A 17,887-nucleotide genomic window follows, 5' to 3' on the forward strand; every position below is an offset into this window, starting at 1 on the left:
TTTTAAAAGAATGCGAAAGAAGAAGAAGAAGGAACCATCTGCACGGAAGATGCAAGAGAGAAAAGAGCCGGGCGCTTACTGTTAATGGACCGACGGGCGAAAGAGATGAATTAACCCGGTCCGTCCGCCGACTTGTGCTGCTGCTGTTCTTTTCCTTTTTTTCGTAACGGGGGGGTTGCCTTGCCTGTTCCACCACTCTGTCTGAATTATTTCCAGGAGAGAGAATCATTTCAGCTGCTGGGCGGCTGTAATCAAGATGGGGCGAGTGAAGACCCAGTCCAACAGTTTCCATCCAATCTCGGCAGTTTTCCGCGTTTAAAGGCACCGACGGTCACATATGTGCTGAGTGCTGACCGGCGGTCGCCCTAAAATAACATAAATAATAAGGGATAAGTTGTTCTGCTGTTGTTGTTGTCACTGCAACCCAAACCGGAAGAAGAGAAGAAAAAAGAAGAAAATAAAAATATACAAGGCGATGGATGACGCATCAAAATTCTAGACGAGAAATCCCACTCGTGATCGACTGCAAAAGGTTAGCGAAACAAAAGAAAAACTCGAATAGCAATTTCACCGGAAATGAAAAGAGGAAATCAATGCGCAGCCTACACACACACACACGGGCGTATAAAAACTTATTTGCTGTTGCTGCTCTTTTGGGTTGTTTTGTTTCTTTCGCTCTGGCGCAAATTAGATTAAAGCACAGCTCGAGGTTTCCCGACAACAACCCAAACATTCATTACGAAAATTTGAAATCAGTTTTCATTATAAAAATGGCGGGTGTGTGTGCCAGTCTTGATTTTCTTGTTTGTAAAAGGGCATCGGGAACTTCTCTCTCGGGCTTGTTTGTTTACAGTTTCGACTGTAATGTGTACATGTATATTAGTCTGCTGCTGCTGCTGGGGAGGAAAATGTATAGACTGGGCGAGTTTTGTTGTCGACGGGCTGGCTAGGAGAAGGCGTGGGCGATGAGCTAACGGCTAGAGAAAAGGGTGGAAGAAGCAATCCTTTATCTTTCGTTTCATTCCCTTATAGGGCCAGCCCAGCCCAGCCCAGCAGTGGTAGTATAGTAGTTTCTCCTTTTTTCGTTGCCTCCCATCTGATAAGCGCAGCAGGGTCGTCAGGAGTTGACTGCCAGCCAACAGCTATAGTGTACACACTAGTATATATAGAGTATAACACACACACAAAAAAATCACAAGAATCAAACCCCCCTCTCCCCTTCTAGCCATGATGAGAGAATCTGAAAAAAAAATAAAAATCGATCGAGTTTCTCCTTTTTTTTTGGTAGGGCTGGCCGGATTGATAATCCGCTCTGCTGGGAAGAGGATAGACGATCCATCCAGGCCGTTCTTCTCTCTCTATTTCTCTATTGGAAGCCTTATTTTTAAACTGTTGAGATTGCGTAGAAATATACATCTGAGCTATACGACGTGAGCGCTAATTCATCAGCTGGTGATTTTCGCATCTGGCCCATCGCTGGCCCAATGCAAATCTGTTTGAATCCAAAAAAGATTTGAAATAAAAAGGCTTGAATGGCTTGAATGTGTATCGGATGGCCTACAATTTCCCAGTATAGGGTTTTCTCGACTGATATTCAATCGCCCGTCGCATATTTTGGAAGACCCAGAAATGTTTCGACGTTTGATATTTAACGGGAGCGCAACTGTAGGATTTTAAGAATAGTGACGCAGGTGAATAGAGAGAAAACTCCTGGCAACATATCCATCAGCCAAATGATTTGGCTAGCGGGGTGGAGGAGGGCATAAACCAAAGTCATTTCGCTAAGTGCTCGTCTCATCTTTGAGCACAATACTTTGGCCCATCAAATCTTCTCGTCGTATTACACACAAGATCAATAATCAAGCCAACTAGGCTATTTCTCCAGCTGTTCAAGTTCAAGTCAAAGTTATACGTCTCCCTGGATTCAGGAAGAAAAAAGTATAACAACTACTTTGAACGCCTCCGCCTCATCCGCTTTGACACAATCAAAACAGCCGACACTTTTTCTACACTCTCGAGTAACTATTTCTTTTTAAAATAAAACATAACCAAATTTAGTGAGCTCATTAAAAAAAAATAATCATCCGGAGGAAAAAAATATAACGACCACTTTTCACCGGAAGAAAACGAAAAAAGGTTCGTCAAAAAATTTGTTTTTTTCGCCGAGTTCTTGAACTCTGGAACGACCAGCTCTCAAGGCGGTTACCACGGCGATGCTCGAGATTGTCCTGCCCTCCCCCGATCCTTATGTATTTAGTCCGAACACCCGTGAGTGGCACGTACGGCACATGACTTTGGCGACACGTTTCAAGAGGCCTGTTACCCAGAGATACAAAGTGTCCGCATTCACAGACGGACGTCCATTTTTATTTCTTTTTCTTTCGACCAAACGAGTTGGTACCCATCGAGCATATAGGGGAGAAATAAAAATAAAAATAAGGATCGATCCTTTGTGTGTGTGTATATGCAGAGAGACTCTCTGTTATAGCTAATAAAAATCCAGCGTGAAGTGTGTAAACACAAACAAAACAAAACAAAACAAAAAGAATTGAAAAAAAGGCTGTTTTTATCAGGTTCTCAGAGCCGGAATAATCCGCACGCGGATCTATTTTCCTCCACCCCCTTTTGATATTTTTTTTCTTTCCCAATTCTTCCTTGGCTTCCCACACACACACAGAGAAATACACACACACAAACTTATATATAACCCCTTGTGTTTTTGTTTGCCACTCACAACCATCCCGACCAGTCGTATATTTAATACGATGGCGGGCCGGAATGATGACTTATACTTCTAGCAGGATCTCCTTTTTATGTCTCTATTGACTAGTGGGGGGGAAGCATAGAGACCCTGTCATCGCCACCTTTACAGAGTGACGATGAACTGCTGCTGCTGTGATCGTTCGCCCGTAAAAGAAAAAATCCTGCGGGAAGAGAGAAGATGAAAAATTCAACCGGAATCGGCCGACTCCCATCTACTACGTATGTAACGTATTACATACCAGCGGGGCGGGGCAATTCAAATGATTTGATATTTAGGATAAGCCGCTTATTATTAGTAAAAAATGTACTGCACCCTATTTCCCACTTAAGGATCTCGGGCAAAACGGCGAATAAGAGCAAGGATTTTCGTTCTAGTCTACAAATAGACGACAGGATCGAATCGGCTGGATTTTACCCCTCAAAAGTGTTTGCAAAGCGGATGTGCATACACACACGACTACGGAGGAGCAAAAAGGATCTTTTTTCTACAGATAGCGCTAGATTATAGAGAGAGAGAACGATCTGTATGCCACACTGCTGGTAGGGGGGGCTAACTTGATTTACTCGGCAGCACACACGGCTCGATGCCAACAAACACACACGACGCTTATCGGATCATTTCGATGCCTTTGGCTTTTTTTCTCTCGCATCGAGTCCTACGATTTTTTCAATTCCTTCCTTAATGTTGTTTCTCTCTCCAAATATTTTTTCGGGACTTGCAAACAAACTTGGCGAAATCTGTTTCGATAAAAGTGGAGTATCTTTATATGCTGAGCGACGCCAAACAGATGGGCAGACAACAACAACAACAACAACTGAACAAGAGGCGCCGTGGATCGGTTGCACACACTCCCGCCAGCTTAGAAAATGGCAAAACAACAAAAGAGCTACACAACAACAATGTGTGTATGTGTGACTCGAGTAGTATATCGACTAGTGCCGTGACGCCCGGCTATTATTACCGGCCGGCACACAAATACAAAAGAAAGATGGAAGAAATTCTTTAGCCTCCCCAGAAGACATTGACTCTTTCGTTTCTCTTTCTACGCTTGTTGAAATCATTGTCCATCCATTGCCCATGTTACACATGAAATCCAAATAGGGGAGACTGAGCCGGAGGACACACTTTTGTGTGCCAAGTCTCGTGTCTCTTTTTCCCAATCGGTCCGACACGCCAGTGTGCAGCTGGATTTCTTCTACGGTCCTCCTCACTCACTATCTCCTATTTACAGTTTGCTAACCCTTTAACACATTCTCTCTCTACCTCCTTCTTCTCCTATTTCTTGGCTCCTTTCGACTCGGGAGGACTAGGCGGTTAGCTCCTACCGTGATGTAATAGCCATCCCCCTTCTATGTTTAGTGGCTTATCACTCACAAACTGTAGACGTCGGGCCGATTCTACATGCATAGAGTCTTGCTCCATTCTGCCACATGTCGACGATTGTTGGCCGCCCCTATTTAGTGTCTTAACACGGATGACATAAGGAGAGAGTTGCCATACGTACAGTACCACCAGTCGAAATCTCTCCTTCCAGGCAGACCTTCCAGGCAGACGATCCTACCGGCAGCCGGAAGAATGTGGCGACATTTTTCTGTTTGGTTCCTTTAAGAATAAACAAGAAAGAAAATAGAAAAGTCAAATTGGATTTTCCCCCTTTTTTGGTTAAATAAGAAGAAATGATATTATACGAGGGAAGTATTTTATTACCTTTTGTTATTGAATTGCGAAGTTGACTTGTTTTGTTTTAGCCCGGAGTGCCTCCTCCTCGGCGAGTGCGTGTAAGCACAATTTCCGGCCGTAGTGTATGTGCTGCAATCCGGGGGATTCTTCTTTATTGGATTTCGACCTAGAGGAGAGAGAGAAACTCGGTCGAACAAATTACAAGTACAAGAAATTCTCAACAAAAATAAAATAAAATAAACAAAACAATAAGACGACACGAAGCGAAAAACGATAAAATAAACATAAACTTTAATCCAATTAAAAAACCCAAGAAGTTTGTTTTCTTTTCTTCGTGTGTTTCTGCCAAGTCCGAATTGAATTAAAATTAAAAAAAAAACCTAAAAGAGAAAAAAAAATCAAATTCGAAATAGAAAACTGAATAATAATAAAAATATGAACTTTTTCCCACCAAAGTTGTTAGTGTACATGTTTTCCTTTTATTTTGTATTTGACGTTATTATCCGACAGAGATGTTGTTGGAAACATTATTTTCTCGCATCATTTCATATGTACACATTGCACATCTCACACAAATGTTTAACTTGGGAGAAAGATGGGGGAGGAGAAGGGAGACATTGTGTCACAAGAAAATCGCATCCAGGGGAGAGTTCCAGCACCACCCAAAAATAATAAATCAAACTCACAACTGCATAAATGTAATCGGATTAAACCGAGCCCCCGGCAACTGGTTATTGGGTACGTATAGAGAGAGACCAGTATATATATAAGTAAATCGTTAAATCGTTTGGATAACCCAATGAAATTAAAAAGAAAGCCCAGCGGGAACACAAAGAGAGAAATTTGGGGGGCGGTTGTTGCATTACAAGTTTACTGGGCCCTGCGTGTCAATAAATCCCAGGGAGCCCGGCTGTCATCACACAACAAGAAAGGACGAGAAACATTTACGCACTTTCGACTGATGAAAATGAATGGATGAATCCACACGGATGGATGGAAGGGGTCGACAAATTCTGTTTTTTGAGTGGTGGTGGTGGTGGGAGCGCGCGTAATTCAAACGATTCAAACGCCAGCAGGGGGTGGGGGGGGGGGGGTTTAAGCGCGCACAAAAAGTTCCTTCCGGATCTCTACAAATGTACTCAAAACGAGAGAGAGAGAGAGATGCCATGGATGGATGGAGCAGACGCATTTTTTACACATTTTTGTACTCTACTATTTCCACCCGGGTAACTTGCTTATGCTATCCCCCCTTTATTTATTTGTGTGTGTGTTATTGCCATATTCACGGTGGCGTGGTTTCTCCCTTTTCATTAAAATAAGATGCGTGCATGACTTTGGCGTGCGGGTCTCATCTCGTGGCTCCGTCCGTGAGCGACTCCCGTGGGAGGATGGAAAGAAACAAGAAAGAAACGAAAGGGTTGAGGGAGATATTCTCAACACAGACAAGTCGGGAGTAGAGCAGAGAGACAGACAGACCGATTAGCTAATAATGCAAGAAAAGAAAATTTAAAAAAATGGCGGCCAAACTTTGAAGAAATAAAATTCAAAATCTGAAAAACGAATGACACAATTTCATGTCGACATTGATGACTAGAAATGTTGGAAGAAAAACCCAATCAGGTGGAAATACACGTCATTTTATATACAGCAGATTGGATGGGGAAATGCCAACAAGGATTAACATCGTCCGAGTGAAGATACAACACGCGAGCGGCTGGACTGCTGGACGTGAAACTCAAAAAAGTAAAGAAAAACGGATGGGGGGGATTCGCGCCGGGCGAAAATGATGGCCCAATAACCTTTTCAAAATGCAAACGATACACACTACGTATACACTTGCCAGACTCTATATGACATCAGGTTTCTCCCGTCACACAAAATCGCATGAAATAATAACAGCCGGAAACATTTGAAACTAAAAATGTTTGTCGCTTATTATTTTGTGTTTAGATTTCGCCAATATGGAAATTGGTGATACCCATCTGACACCGTTCAGCCACATGAAATTCGCACACTCACACACATACACACTTGAATTATGTACATGACGTCACCGTCGTGGGCTTTTTTTTTGTTGTCTAACCCCATAGTCAGCGCATTTGCCCATATATAATCCCACGTTGGATTCTTTGTTTCCATTCTTTTCTTATACTTTCCCATCCACCGAAAGAATAAAAAATAAAATAAAATAAAATAAAGAGAAACGGGACTGAAGATAATAGAGAGAGAAAGGAAACACGCGAAGAGGGGATTAACACGATCTATCCGGTTTTCTGCTACTCTCTTTTGTTTGATTCCTCCACGCAATTCTTTTTTTCATCCATCCATCCGGCGCGGATGCGGCTGTTTCTCTCCCTCTTTTCTCTCGACAGGAGAAAAAAGAAAAAGAAGCTTTTCTTCTTCTACTTCTGCTGCCGATGCTGTTTCTTTTGGGGGGGAGGAGGGTGTTGTTGTCATGGTAATGAGGGAAGACTAGAAGAAGAGTTTGCCGACAGACGAAGAAAGGACAAGCAGAAGAAGAAGTAGTCGACCATTCATCCAGATGCTGGATGCGTCGGCAAAGTGAGGATTTCGGTTGGCTGTTTCGCACGACACACAAGACAAACAACAAGAATTCAAATTAGTCTGCATCGCTCAAAAAGAGAGAAAAACAACTCTTGACTTGATCTCGTGTTAAATTAACGTCTCCCTTATTCTATCCCCCCTTTTTCCTATTTAAATTGAAAACAAAAAATGGTGATGGAATAAGCTGACGAGAGGGGCAAACGATCCGATTCAGTTCACGTCTTGTCTACTCTCCAGTCGTATCGATCTATCGTTTTCCGTTCATTGTTTTCGGGTCCGTGTTGTAGGGAAATGAGACAAACAAACAAGTCAGTCACTCTGGTGACAATGGCGACAACAATAAACGACACACGCCAGCAGACGTTGGCGAGTATACGGGGCCGGCATGCAAACTCACTAGACGCATTAGAGTTGATACGATAGTCTAGTCTAGCACAGTCTTGTTTCTCTTATTCAAAGTGAGAGAGAGAGAGACTGAAATTTTCTTTTTCTATTTGCCAAGGAGAATTTCTTTCTTCTTCTGTCCGCCCAGCAAATGCACCGATCGATAGTTAATATTGCTTGTAGGTACCTACCCTAGCCGCCAGTCAGTAGTAGCCAAAAATTTTTGTCGAGAGCTTCTCTCCTATCCACCAAATACACACACATAAACATTCCTTTTCTATGTTTCCCTATATCCCCCCCATTCTTTTTCCAACCCTATAGAGAGGCAACTGTCTTGGGTTTATATACTGGGTGGTCATCATTTTCTTGTTGGCTCCACTATTTCAAAAGTAACAAACAACCAGCAGAGCTAGAGGAAACTCAATAGAAAATAAAAAAAGACCAACGAAAGACTTTGCTGCCTGCCGATCGTCGTGAATGCGCTTTGCTGTGGAGAGAGAGAATGTTTGATCAAACAACACACGGATTCATCGATCGCCGAGTGTGCTGGGCTGGGCTGGGCCCCGCCGTGTGTTGGGTGCCCCGTTGGCGGTTATTTGTGAGGGGAAAATAACGGGCGACGCTGGAATGAAAAAAAGTCGACCGGCGCACACACACAATGGCAGTTGGTGGGGTCAATTCCGTACGGAGCCTTACGCGAATATTCGTACACAATAGGTACAAAAGTACCGCGAGTCAACTTGCGATGTGTAGACCTAGCGGGGATGGAGCTATTATTCGCTGTGTGCTAGAGGGCGGGCAAATGTCTAGGCGTTTGAAGAAAAAAAAAAGTCCCAAAATTTTCAATTTCCAAAACTTTTACCTGAACTTATACTGCTGCTGCTACTGCTGCTGCTCCGGATAGGCGCCGGACCTGTATAAAAGAAATTTTAAAAATGAAAATGACAATCATATTGCAGCCGTCATAAAATGCAATGGGAGAAACATTTACAAAAATCCAATCACACACAAAAAATAAAATTCAAAAGAACCGCCGGCAATAACTCCCAGACGTCTGACACTCCCCGCGAAGTGAATAATTTTCAATTTGTCATTCAAATGAGAAACTATGAGTGGGGGGAAAAAGACGTTGAGGATGTTGACATTTAAAATTGAAAACGACGGCGAGTGCAGTGGTGCAGTTTTTAAAACGAACCCTGGCAGCAGCAGTAGTAGTTTCTCCTTTGCTCTTTTTCTTCCTTCAAAAGTTTTCTCTCTTTCTTTAGGTTACAGCAAACACACAGGCACACAAGAAAATAAAAAGAGGGAAGAAGAAATCTCCTTTTGGGTTGAATTAATGATCAAAAGAGGTTGTGCTTCACGGTCCGATCTCTCCACGGTAAGTGATATAGCTTGAATGGCTGCTCAGAGGATGATGGAAGCGCACATCAAATGGCTCTCTTCATAAAATAATAATAAAATAAAAAAAGAAGAATCTCGACAAAGAATAGGAACGGCCTCCCTTTCACCATTTCCCCCCTTTTACCTCGGTCGCCATTCCCCATCTTCATTTCTTCTCTCCCACCATTTTATGAAGTATCAAAAGTCTCAATCAAAGAATGGGCTTGAATAAATCGGAATAATCAAAAATCCACCTCACCACCACAAAGAATAATAATTGTTATCATTTTGATCGATCGACGTGTGGTTTCATTTGTTCGTGAAAAACAATGACACCGGGATAGAAACTTTTGATTTGTCTTTCTTTCTTATAGAGAGAAATTTTTGGTTTCAAGCCCAGACCACGCCCAGCCTAGCCTTGTGCGTGTGTGAACCAGCAGCCAAGGCAACTTTTTTTTTGGGTTGTTGTCGAATATATCGGAAATGTCTGTGAATAGGTTGTTGATATCGATCCAATTTTGTTCAAGAATTTGATAAAGAAACCGCGACAGAAAGGGCTTCGATTTAGTTTTGGGAGCCAATCTTCCCAAAAAACTTTGAATCTTTTCCGGCCATTTTTTTTTTCACAAACGAACGAACGAACGAAAAAAACGGGTCGCAAAGTGAACGTCGTCGGGATTCAATCAAGTCCCTCCCCTTTTTCTGACAGGGTGGATGAGGGGTGATTCATTTAGGACGGGCGGGAAATATTCAATTTTTTCAAATTACCCAAATTTCTACGAACTGCAGTTGGCCTTTTTTACTTCTCTCTTCGTTTATTCTGCGGCGGGCAAAACGGTTAAAAGGAGATTAGAATCCCGGTGAAAAAAAATCGACCACCAGAAATGCACAGCGCGTATTGGATTTTGGTTTCGGGGGAATAATAATAAATAAAAAAAAGGAAAATGGATAAGTAAATACGGCCGGAATCGATCAACGTTTACGGAATAGGCATCCAGCACTTTACTCGACCCACTAACCAAAAAATGTCGATGGAAAGAAAATTGAATAATAAGAAAATAAAACGAGACCTGGATAGTAAATGAGTCTCCGAGCGATTTGATACTGCGTGGCCGGAATGGACAAGACGCACTCGAAAATCGTCTCCTGGCGGAGTGAGCGGTCGTGGACGACCCGGTAGAGTGTCACGTCGTAGAGTCCGCGTCGATTCACCACTTCGGCAGGCATTCCGTCCATCTCCACCCTGGATAGATACAAAAATTTACCCGACCAAAATCAAATCAGTTACTCCAGGCTTTTGAATTATTCACACACAATCAAATAATAATAGAAAATAAAAACCACCCCAAAACTTTTCAATATCTTTTCTCTTTTGATCGTTCGATGGATGGCGGACTAGATAAGTCTCCTCCGGCCCGGGAACTAACTCTTTTGTCGATGACTCGAGACCCACCCACCCCGTCGATATCCATCCACTTTTTAGCTCAAGGGGGGAGCGAGCTTGCTCCAGCAATTCCTCCATCCGCACTTTTTATAGATTGGACGTCGGACCGAACCCTACAGCCGCCTAAATAGAGGTGGTGCAAAAGAGGCCAGCAAACGAGTTTATTACGCCAGAGTAGACATCAATCCAGAGGCTAGGAGAAGAACGGAGATGGGATTTCGTCACCTGGGCCAACACACACACACAGACACTGCCGGCGGCAGCAGTTGCGCCACTTTTACTCTCGGCGACGCAAAAAAATCCATCACGATGCAGACTAAAAATATCGACAGATCCCATCAGCCCCGAGTGCGGAAGCAATAACAGGTATTATTAACCATCGGCAGCATCTCTCCAGGTGGGAGAATGTTTCGGGTGTGGGGTCTTCGGTTTCCTCAAATATAATAAATATCGCCAATCGGATAGATGGAAGACTGGTGGCGAGCCTTGTGTATAATGGCGGAAGGACATCCGCACACACAGAAAGTGTCTTTTTTATTTCTAGAGAGAAAGTTCGATTAATCAAAAAAGGAAAAAAGACAAAGTCTTGAGGAAACGACCCAGCGAGCTCCTTAATAACAATAGAGGAAGAAGAAAAAAATAATTTTGGGGAGGCGACGTTAAAAATAGGAGAAATAAACCGCGGCCAGCAAAGCACCACACACACAGACACACCACCCTCTCCGAAAGACAGTCAAAGAGTTAAGTAAGATGAATCGGAGTTGGCCCATCATCGCCAGCGGTGCCCCCCGCAGATAGAATAGAAGCGAGCGACGGGGCCAACGTGGACGACGACCAAAACGACAAGTGATGGACGATCTATCGCCTAAAAACCCCACCCCAGAAAGAAAAAACCAAACCGACCCAATACCCCCCCACCCTATCCATATGGGTGGTGATCCGTCCACGCCCAAAAGATCGATTCCATCCATATCTTCCGCACAAAAAGAACAACAAGGGAGGGAAGAAGCAATCATAATCAAAGACATTATTGTCATCATTCTGATGATGATGATGGCAGCAGAGAGTTACGTCATATTGAGGTATAAACTCATTATTCAAAATCGAACGTACCCTGGACGGTCTCCACGGTAGAGCTGAAGTTTGGGCCTGGGCGAAATTCCTTCGACTCGGCATGTGACATTGACAGCGTCAAACGACATTTTCTGGTGCCATATTTCCAGATTCCGGGCCGGAGCTGATGAAAAAATAAAAAATAATTAATTGTTATTTAGTCTCATTAGTTTAATTATCCAATAAATTACACAAGACTTATCGGAAAAACGGACTAATGGAAATGGAAATTCCACGACGCAGAATAACCCACAAAAAAAAAAAAAGTTGCGCATTTCCAACAAAATCCAGCACATCGATGATGATGATGATGTTGGGAGCCCCAGGGCAAAGGCAGCAGCAGTAAAAGAAGATGATGGACGATATACTGGGTGGATCTGTCCTTGCCATCTGTTTTCCTCATTTTTTCCCTTTTTCTTCTTTCCGTGTCTCATTTCTCTTCTACAAATTCTTTTATCATTTCCTTATCCTTTTTTTTTTCTTTTCGTACATTTTGGCTTATCCCTGCAATACTTTGTCATCCGGCGGAATATGTGTGCAATAACTTGATTCATTTCAATCTGAAACTCTTCCCCGTGCTAACACAATAAAACCAAATTGAAAACATTATCCCGTCAAAGAAATAACAAGATGTTGGGTTACACGTAGGAGAAAATAATAAAATCAAATGATGAACGGTCCGGCCTCCTAGTAGTCCTACGGCCGGAAGAGTCGGTGAATCACCCGCCCTCTACAATGCATATAGAAATCCTCTACTCCCATTTTCGGATTCATCTTTCATACTACCAGTTTTTTCTTCAATATCTCTACTTGAATACTCTTTCAAACTCTCTACACCACGCCCCCCCTACCGTAGAAGCCGAGATGGCGACACACACATAGAGACTATGTAGATATGTGGAAGTGAGCCAATATTTTTCATCCGGACGGAGAAAGAGAGACGGTCCTCAACCATTTCGTGTCAAAGGAAAGCCAACAGCTGCTACGCCCTACATCTCTCATCTATAAAGCTCCCGAGAGAGGCTACCGCCGTTTTACACAGTCTGGGGGCTTTCGCAGTTAGATGGATGATGCTCGGGGAGTTTGCTCCCCCCTTAATAGTTTACATCTATACCATCCAGGGCTGCTGCTGCATCATTTGTGCAGTGTGTATCTGATGATGATGATTACTCAAAAAAAAAAGAGTATCGTCTACTACCCCAAATACCAAAATGGCGCATCAAACTATTAAGAATAAAATGATGTAAAAGTAGTTTTAGTTTTACTGTAGACGATCATGGTGCGGGCGGCGACGGCCTCCTCTTCGACGGTGGCGACTTTGCAGCGATAAACGCCACTCAGCTCGTAAGTAGGCTTGAGGATTTCGAGTGCCCTGTGCCGCTTGTGCGGATCGTTGGAGGCCCGGTAGTCGAGATTGAGCCGGCCCTTGAGCACGCCGAGATCCTGCGGCCTTTTCCCCGGAATCCACTGGTAGACGGGACTGGAACCGTTCTGGAAGTACCACTGGACCACCAGCTCCGATTTCTTGTCGGCCGAGCGCAGGACGTAGTCGCAGTCGAGGATGACGGACGTGGCCGACCCGTCTTCCACCACCGACGGCACACGCATTTCCACAATTTGGAGCATCGGACCCGAATCCGTCACGCCGCTGACACTCCCACAAACCGCTGGAACATTACCTGGAACAAAATTTAAAAATATAAGACAAGTCAACAACACACGATATCCTGCCGTTTTCAACAACAACAACAACGTCACGAGAAATATGACAATACACCGGAGAGAGAATATGGCGCCAATGTCTTCCAAACTTTTTCCAAGGTGTACGTATGTACCAGAAAGTTCCAGGAAATTTACACGGACCCCAAGGAGAGAGAAAGAACTATTTCCCTTTTTCTTTTGTGTGTGTCAAAGAGTTGCACAAGACAAGGTGGATGCCCGTTTCCCCGTGTGTAGACGACCGAGACATTGGCAGTGTGTGAGCGGCCGATATTGATCAATCCCGTCACGAACGGCGGACTTGGGGGACTCCCTCACCAGGAGCTTTTTTATGAAAAAGCTTTTTTCTTTCTCTCCTTGTTGTGCTGGACTTTCTACGGCTGAAAACTCTCCTGGACTTATAGAGAGAGGGGGGACCGATGCAGCACTCTCGGGCGACGCACGCGTGCACACGGGTAAGAAAAAGCCTTTTTTTTTTTAAAGAAGACGATCCCGTCAACGCCGGTTGCCTAGGTAAACTCGCTCTACTGCTCCAGTGTGTTCACTCCTTTTCTCTCTCCTGTGTGAGTTGGGTAGAGACACTTAATTGAACAGACTCTGACGTGCCCAATCGGCCCGCCAACATCTTTGATAACTAACACACACAAAACTTGCCACCTCTTTTGATCGAGACGCCGATCGTGGAGGAGACCGGACAATGTCCAGTTTTTTCTTCTTTTACTTACGTTACCAAGGTGAATCAGACGCAAATGGGGGATCAATCATCAATGGTAAGTGATCAAAGAGGATCCGTTTGATCTCTCTGCCTCGGTCCCTGGATCAACCGGTTTCTTTTCAGCCCCAAAAACTTTGGACCAACTTGAACCCGGGCTGGATCCTACCCTCCTTTCTCCACCCATTGGGGCTAATCGATAGGTACTATATTTAACTATGCGTATACACATACAGAGGAGGAGCATCTATTAAGCGTACATATACCGAAGACGCTTTTAGCTGTTTGGCGGTCTGCTGCAGTTGATGGGAGGAGGCTAACATGTATAGTCAAGCCAGCCGGGCCGAGAGAGATACTAGTCGATGGAGAGAGTACAAAGCTTCTTTAATGAGAGTCACGTGACTCGTTCAGAGTAGAGGGGCCCCATAGACACGCTATAAAACTCCCAGAGTTCCTACTCACATCCCACCCCTCCTTCCACTACACAACATAACGACGCGAACAATACAATAGGAAGTAGGGGAGGGAGGCAGGCAGCAAAGACGGAGAGAGACACACTACCCTTCATTAATCGGCACTCCCTGACGGATCGTATGGCCGTGGTAGTTAATTATCCGCACAGCAGCAGTGCCAGAGTTGCGAGGCCCAAGTAGTCAAGGAGGGAAGGCACACGGCAGACGAAGACAACTCTGCGGCTGGTGGACGACAGGAGCCGGGCAAAAGGCAAGAGAGAGAGCGACGCAGCTACATGTATCATCCATCAAGACGGTTGGCGATTTGTTTCGTCCCCAGCTTCTCTCTCTGCTGGCCGCCACCAAAGCCAATGCCCATTCGCGTGACATCGGAGCGACATCAGGAAGTTGGAAACATGGCCCGTCACATCGCATCGTGTGCCAAAGAAATTTTCCTTTTCTAGTTACAAACCGGAAGGGTAACACACACACAAAAAGTAGCAGCAGCTCCTGTGTGCGGGTTTACTTGACATTAAGACTTGAATGACAACCAAAAGAAAGAAGATTGCGAGGGGCCTATAACGCACAAAACCAGATTTGAATATCGACGGAAAGAAAAGGCGACAGGTTTTTACGTACACATTTAGACCGACGACATGTACACGCCTGTCTGCCGAGCTCGGGACTTGCGTGTTTAAAGTCTGGAATATTAAAGAAATAAAAAACTGTTCTGTCGGGAGACTAGGGGGACGTTAGAGGCAGAGAAATATAATAATTCGGGTTCTTACACATTTGACTCTAGCCCGAAGGAAATAAAGACGGTGGCAGAGAAAATAATAATAATAAAAAAAAAAGGAAGTGTGTATCGATTAATCGATGAGTCATTGAATTTTGTGCCTTTTCCCTATTCGGGTTGATGCCAGGAGAGAGAGAGTCCAGGAGTCATCTAATCATCATAAATAATTGCTTTTCTGAGCTCTCCTCCCAACCCTTCTTCTTCTTGAAAGATTCTCTCTCGCAAATGGACGTCAATCTCCCCCACCATTTTGTGGGGATGTACCGGAGATATACTCTCTGGTCCACTTCATCCTTTATACCTGACAAAAACTCTTACTACCCCCAGTCCCAACCGACAAAACGATCGAATTGGACAAATCGATTCCATTTTTTCGCGATCCTTCAAAGTCAATTCATCTCAGAAATTGAAAAACCAGAAATTAAAAAAAAAAGAACAAAATAATAAAAAAGGGGAAAAGTAGAAGGGAGTTGGTAGAGTTCTGGCGGAAAGCCCCGGCTCCTTAATAGCACACGTCCTATATTGCTTTAACATTATACATTTCCCTTTTTTCTTTTATGTTGCTTTTCCCCATCGTTCTTCCTCTTCTTTTGATACATCAAAATCGACAATTAAGAAAAGGAAAAAAATATAAAATATAAAACGGAAGAGCAGCGGTAATGAGAAGATCGCAAAGCTATTAAACAAAATCTCTTTTTTTCGGGTGACTGAGCCCCAACAGATTTTTTAAAAACCCCATGGGAGACCCTCTAAAAACTATCAAAATAAAAATCGCCACACTAATGTCGTTTAAAAGAATATCGTTTTTGGCTTCTTGTCACGAACGATTTGACCCAATCGGACACGACCGGCCCCCCAAAAATAGCGCGTGCCTTTATATACTAACACAACCACAGCATCGCGCCCTGGAGGGACAAGAGGATTGAAGATCTCATCAAGTCCCGCCACAACTTTTTGGCGGCCGTGACCGATTATCAAAACAGGATAAACGAAAAAAATCTCTTCGACACTAGAAACAAACAGCTCAACAAATAGAAAGAAAATGTGTTTTAATTTACCTGTAACGGTGAAGAAGAGCAAGACGAAGACGAGCGGTGACATGTTGAGGCCGGTTGGACGATGGTAAACTGCTGAGCGCTGACGGTGGCGGATGCACCTAATCCACAAGATGCCATCCAGCATCCGCACAGAGCCAAAGAAACTGCAAAATGAGTTGCTGGCTGTTTTCAGATAAAATGTTGTCGTGTTTGTTGCGCAAATTGAAAATGCCAGACACGGATAACCAAACCAGGAGACGAGGTTTGCTAAAAGGGAAGACCTGCTGAGTGGGCAGCCGGGCAATGTAACAGACCGTGAGGACGGCACGTATGCAACTGACGGGAGCTGGTAGCGGATTCACCCGTCTATATCACGAAGAGTGTGCAACCCATTTTGGGATTCCGGGTGGAAAAGGCTCGGCTCCTTATACTGGCCAAAGTCAGAGCCATCTAGTAGCGTTTCAAAGGCTGTTCGCCAAAAAACACACACACAAACAGCATTCAACGTGCTTCTTGGCCAAAAGTCTCTTCAACTTGACTTGCCACCGCCCAGCTGGGAGTCTCGGAAACGATGAATAATAGCAGATCGAATGACTGTATAGCAGTCCCTTCTTCCGTCTTGGGGTGTCATTCATCATGGATGGCTTCTTCCTAATCCAGAGTGAATAATATCCTCATTCAAGATTATAAATTGCGGTACACAGACGCTACTACTACTGTAACTGCTGGTACAGGCTCCTGTACAAGTTGTCAGCCCCTTACTCAGCAGGACGGATGTTTTTTTTTTTTTTAACTTCTGACTCGGCTTACCTCATTTCGTAGTCATTTGTAGACCATCCGGCTGGAGGGGTTTATACGCCTGGGAGCCCGTGCTGCATGTCCCAAGCTGTGTGTTCCGGTCGGCTAGGGCTCGAGCAATTAGCTTGATTGGTAATGCAATACGCTGCGCCATGTTTTCGTAGTCAGGAGAGATAAGTAATCTTACACCACACCACAGCCACACACGACGCGCAGGCTGCTCACGGGGAATACAAATAAAATACCTGAATAAAGAAGAGACTGTTGTCAGAGAGAGACAATTAAAACGTCAAAAAGAGAATGTGTCATTCAAAGTAGGAAAAGTGAACTCGTGATATGGAAAAGATTTTCGTATGACAAAAGAATAGGGAATTGAGATGTTATCATGGCGCAGTGTACACATGTGAAAAACACACACAGAGGCGCGCAGTGGCATAGAATCCAAGGTGTAACAGATAGCACGCAGGTAACAGAAAACCCAGCCCTAGGGGAAAGAAATCGAATATCGCCAGTCAAACAAAACAAATGCTAGCTGCCGTAAAAAAATGAAAGAAACGAATGGAACCCGAGTGTCGTGTGTCAATTCGTGGCAGGTTTAGGTGGCACACACGTGGATCAATAGCGAGGGGTGGTCGACTCTTTATACGAGTGAAAAACTTCCAGAAAGTGAGAAAATCTCAATTCATATTGCTCATACTTGACAAACAGTGACTTTCTAGAGCACCCATCGTCAATTTTAGCAGAGATGGTTGTCTTAGTCGTAGTTGTCTTACTTGTTTTAGCTTACCATAGTTTTCTGCTGATTCAGTCCTATAAGGCTGACATTGCTGTTCACAGATTGATGAATCATCTTCCAATCGTTGAAGCCTTAAAGCTGAAGGTTGTAGCTACTTCTTCTAGATTGGGGGACATAAAATAAAGAGGTGCACAACATAGAAATTAGGGAAGTGTGAGATAAAATAGTGTAGCATAAGAAAAGTAAATCGCAATTGAAGTAATTTAGTTTAGGCGAGGGTGTTTGCAATGATCACGTGACTCATTTT

The 17,887-nt window shown here is 43.9% G+C and overlaps 1 protein-coding gene across 3 annotated transcripts; it reads right to left on the reverse strand.

Annotated features, from left to right (window-relative positions):
* Positions 1-78: 78 nt before the first annotated feature.
* LOC124207215 lies at positions 79-17,765 on the reverse strand. Of its 3 annotated transcripts, none has more exons than XM_046604571.1 (11): positions 17,632-17,765; positions 16,857-17,089; positions 16,068-16,697; positions 12,596-13,009; positions 11,331-11,454; positions 9,844-10,016; positions 8,256-8,306; positions 4,472-4,610; positions 4,277-4,366; positions 1,959-1,960; positions 79-365 (listed from the first exon to the last, which is right to left on the reverse strand). In XM_046604571.1, exons 3-11 carry the CDS (start codon positions 16,189-16,191, stop codon positions 316-318), a joined length of 1,167 nt encoding a protein of 388 aa, XP_046460527.1. In that variant the 5' UTR covers positions 16,192-16,697; positions 16,857-17,089; positions 17,632-17,765; the 3' UTR covers positions 79-315. The 3 variants fall into 3 exon arrangements, with proteins under 3 accessions (XP_046460527.1, XP_046460526.1, XP_046460528.1); XM_046604570.1 differs by having other exon boundaries at positions 16,857-17,105; positions 17,632-17,749; XM_046604572.1 differs by lacking the exons at positions 79-365; positions 1,959-1,960; positions 4,277-4,366; positions 4,472-4,610 and adding an exon at positions 5,711-7,023 and having other exon boundaries at positions 16,857-17,105; positions 17,632-17,749.
* Positions 17,766-17,887: the final 122 nt, after the last annotated feature.

Source organism: Daphnia pulex, chromosome 11 (genome assembly GCF_021134715.1).
Source record: "Daphnia pulex isolate KAP4 chromosome 11, ASM2113471v1".
NCBI classification, from domain to species: domain Eukaryota; kingdom Metazoa; phylum Arthropoda; class Branchiopoda; order Diplostraca; family Daphniidae; genus Daphnia; species Daphnia pulex.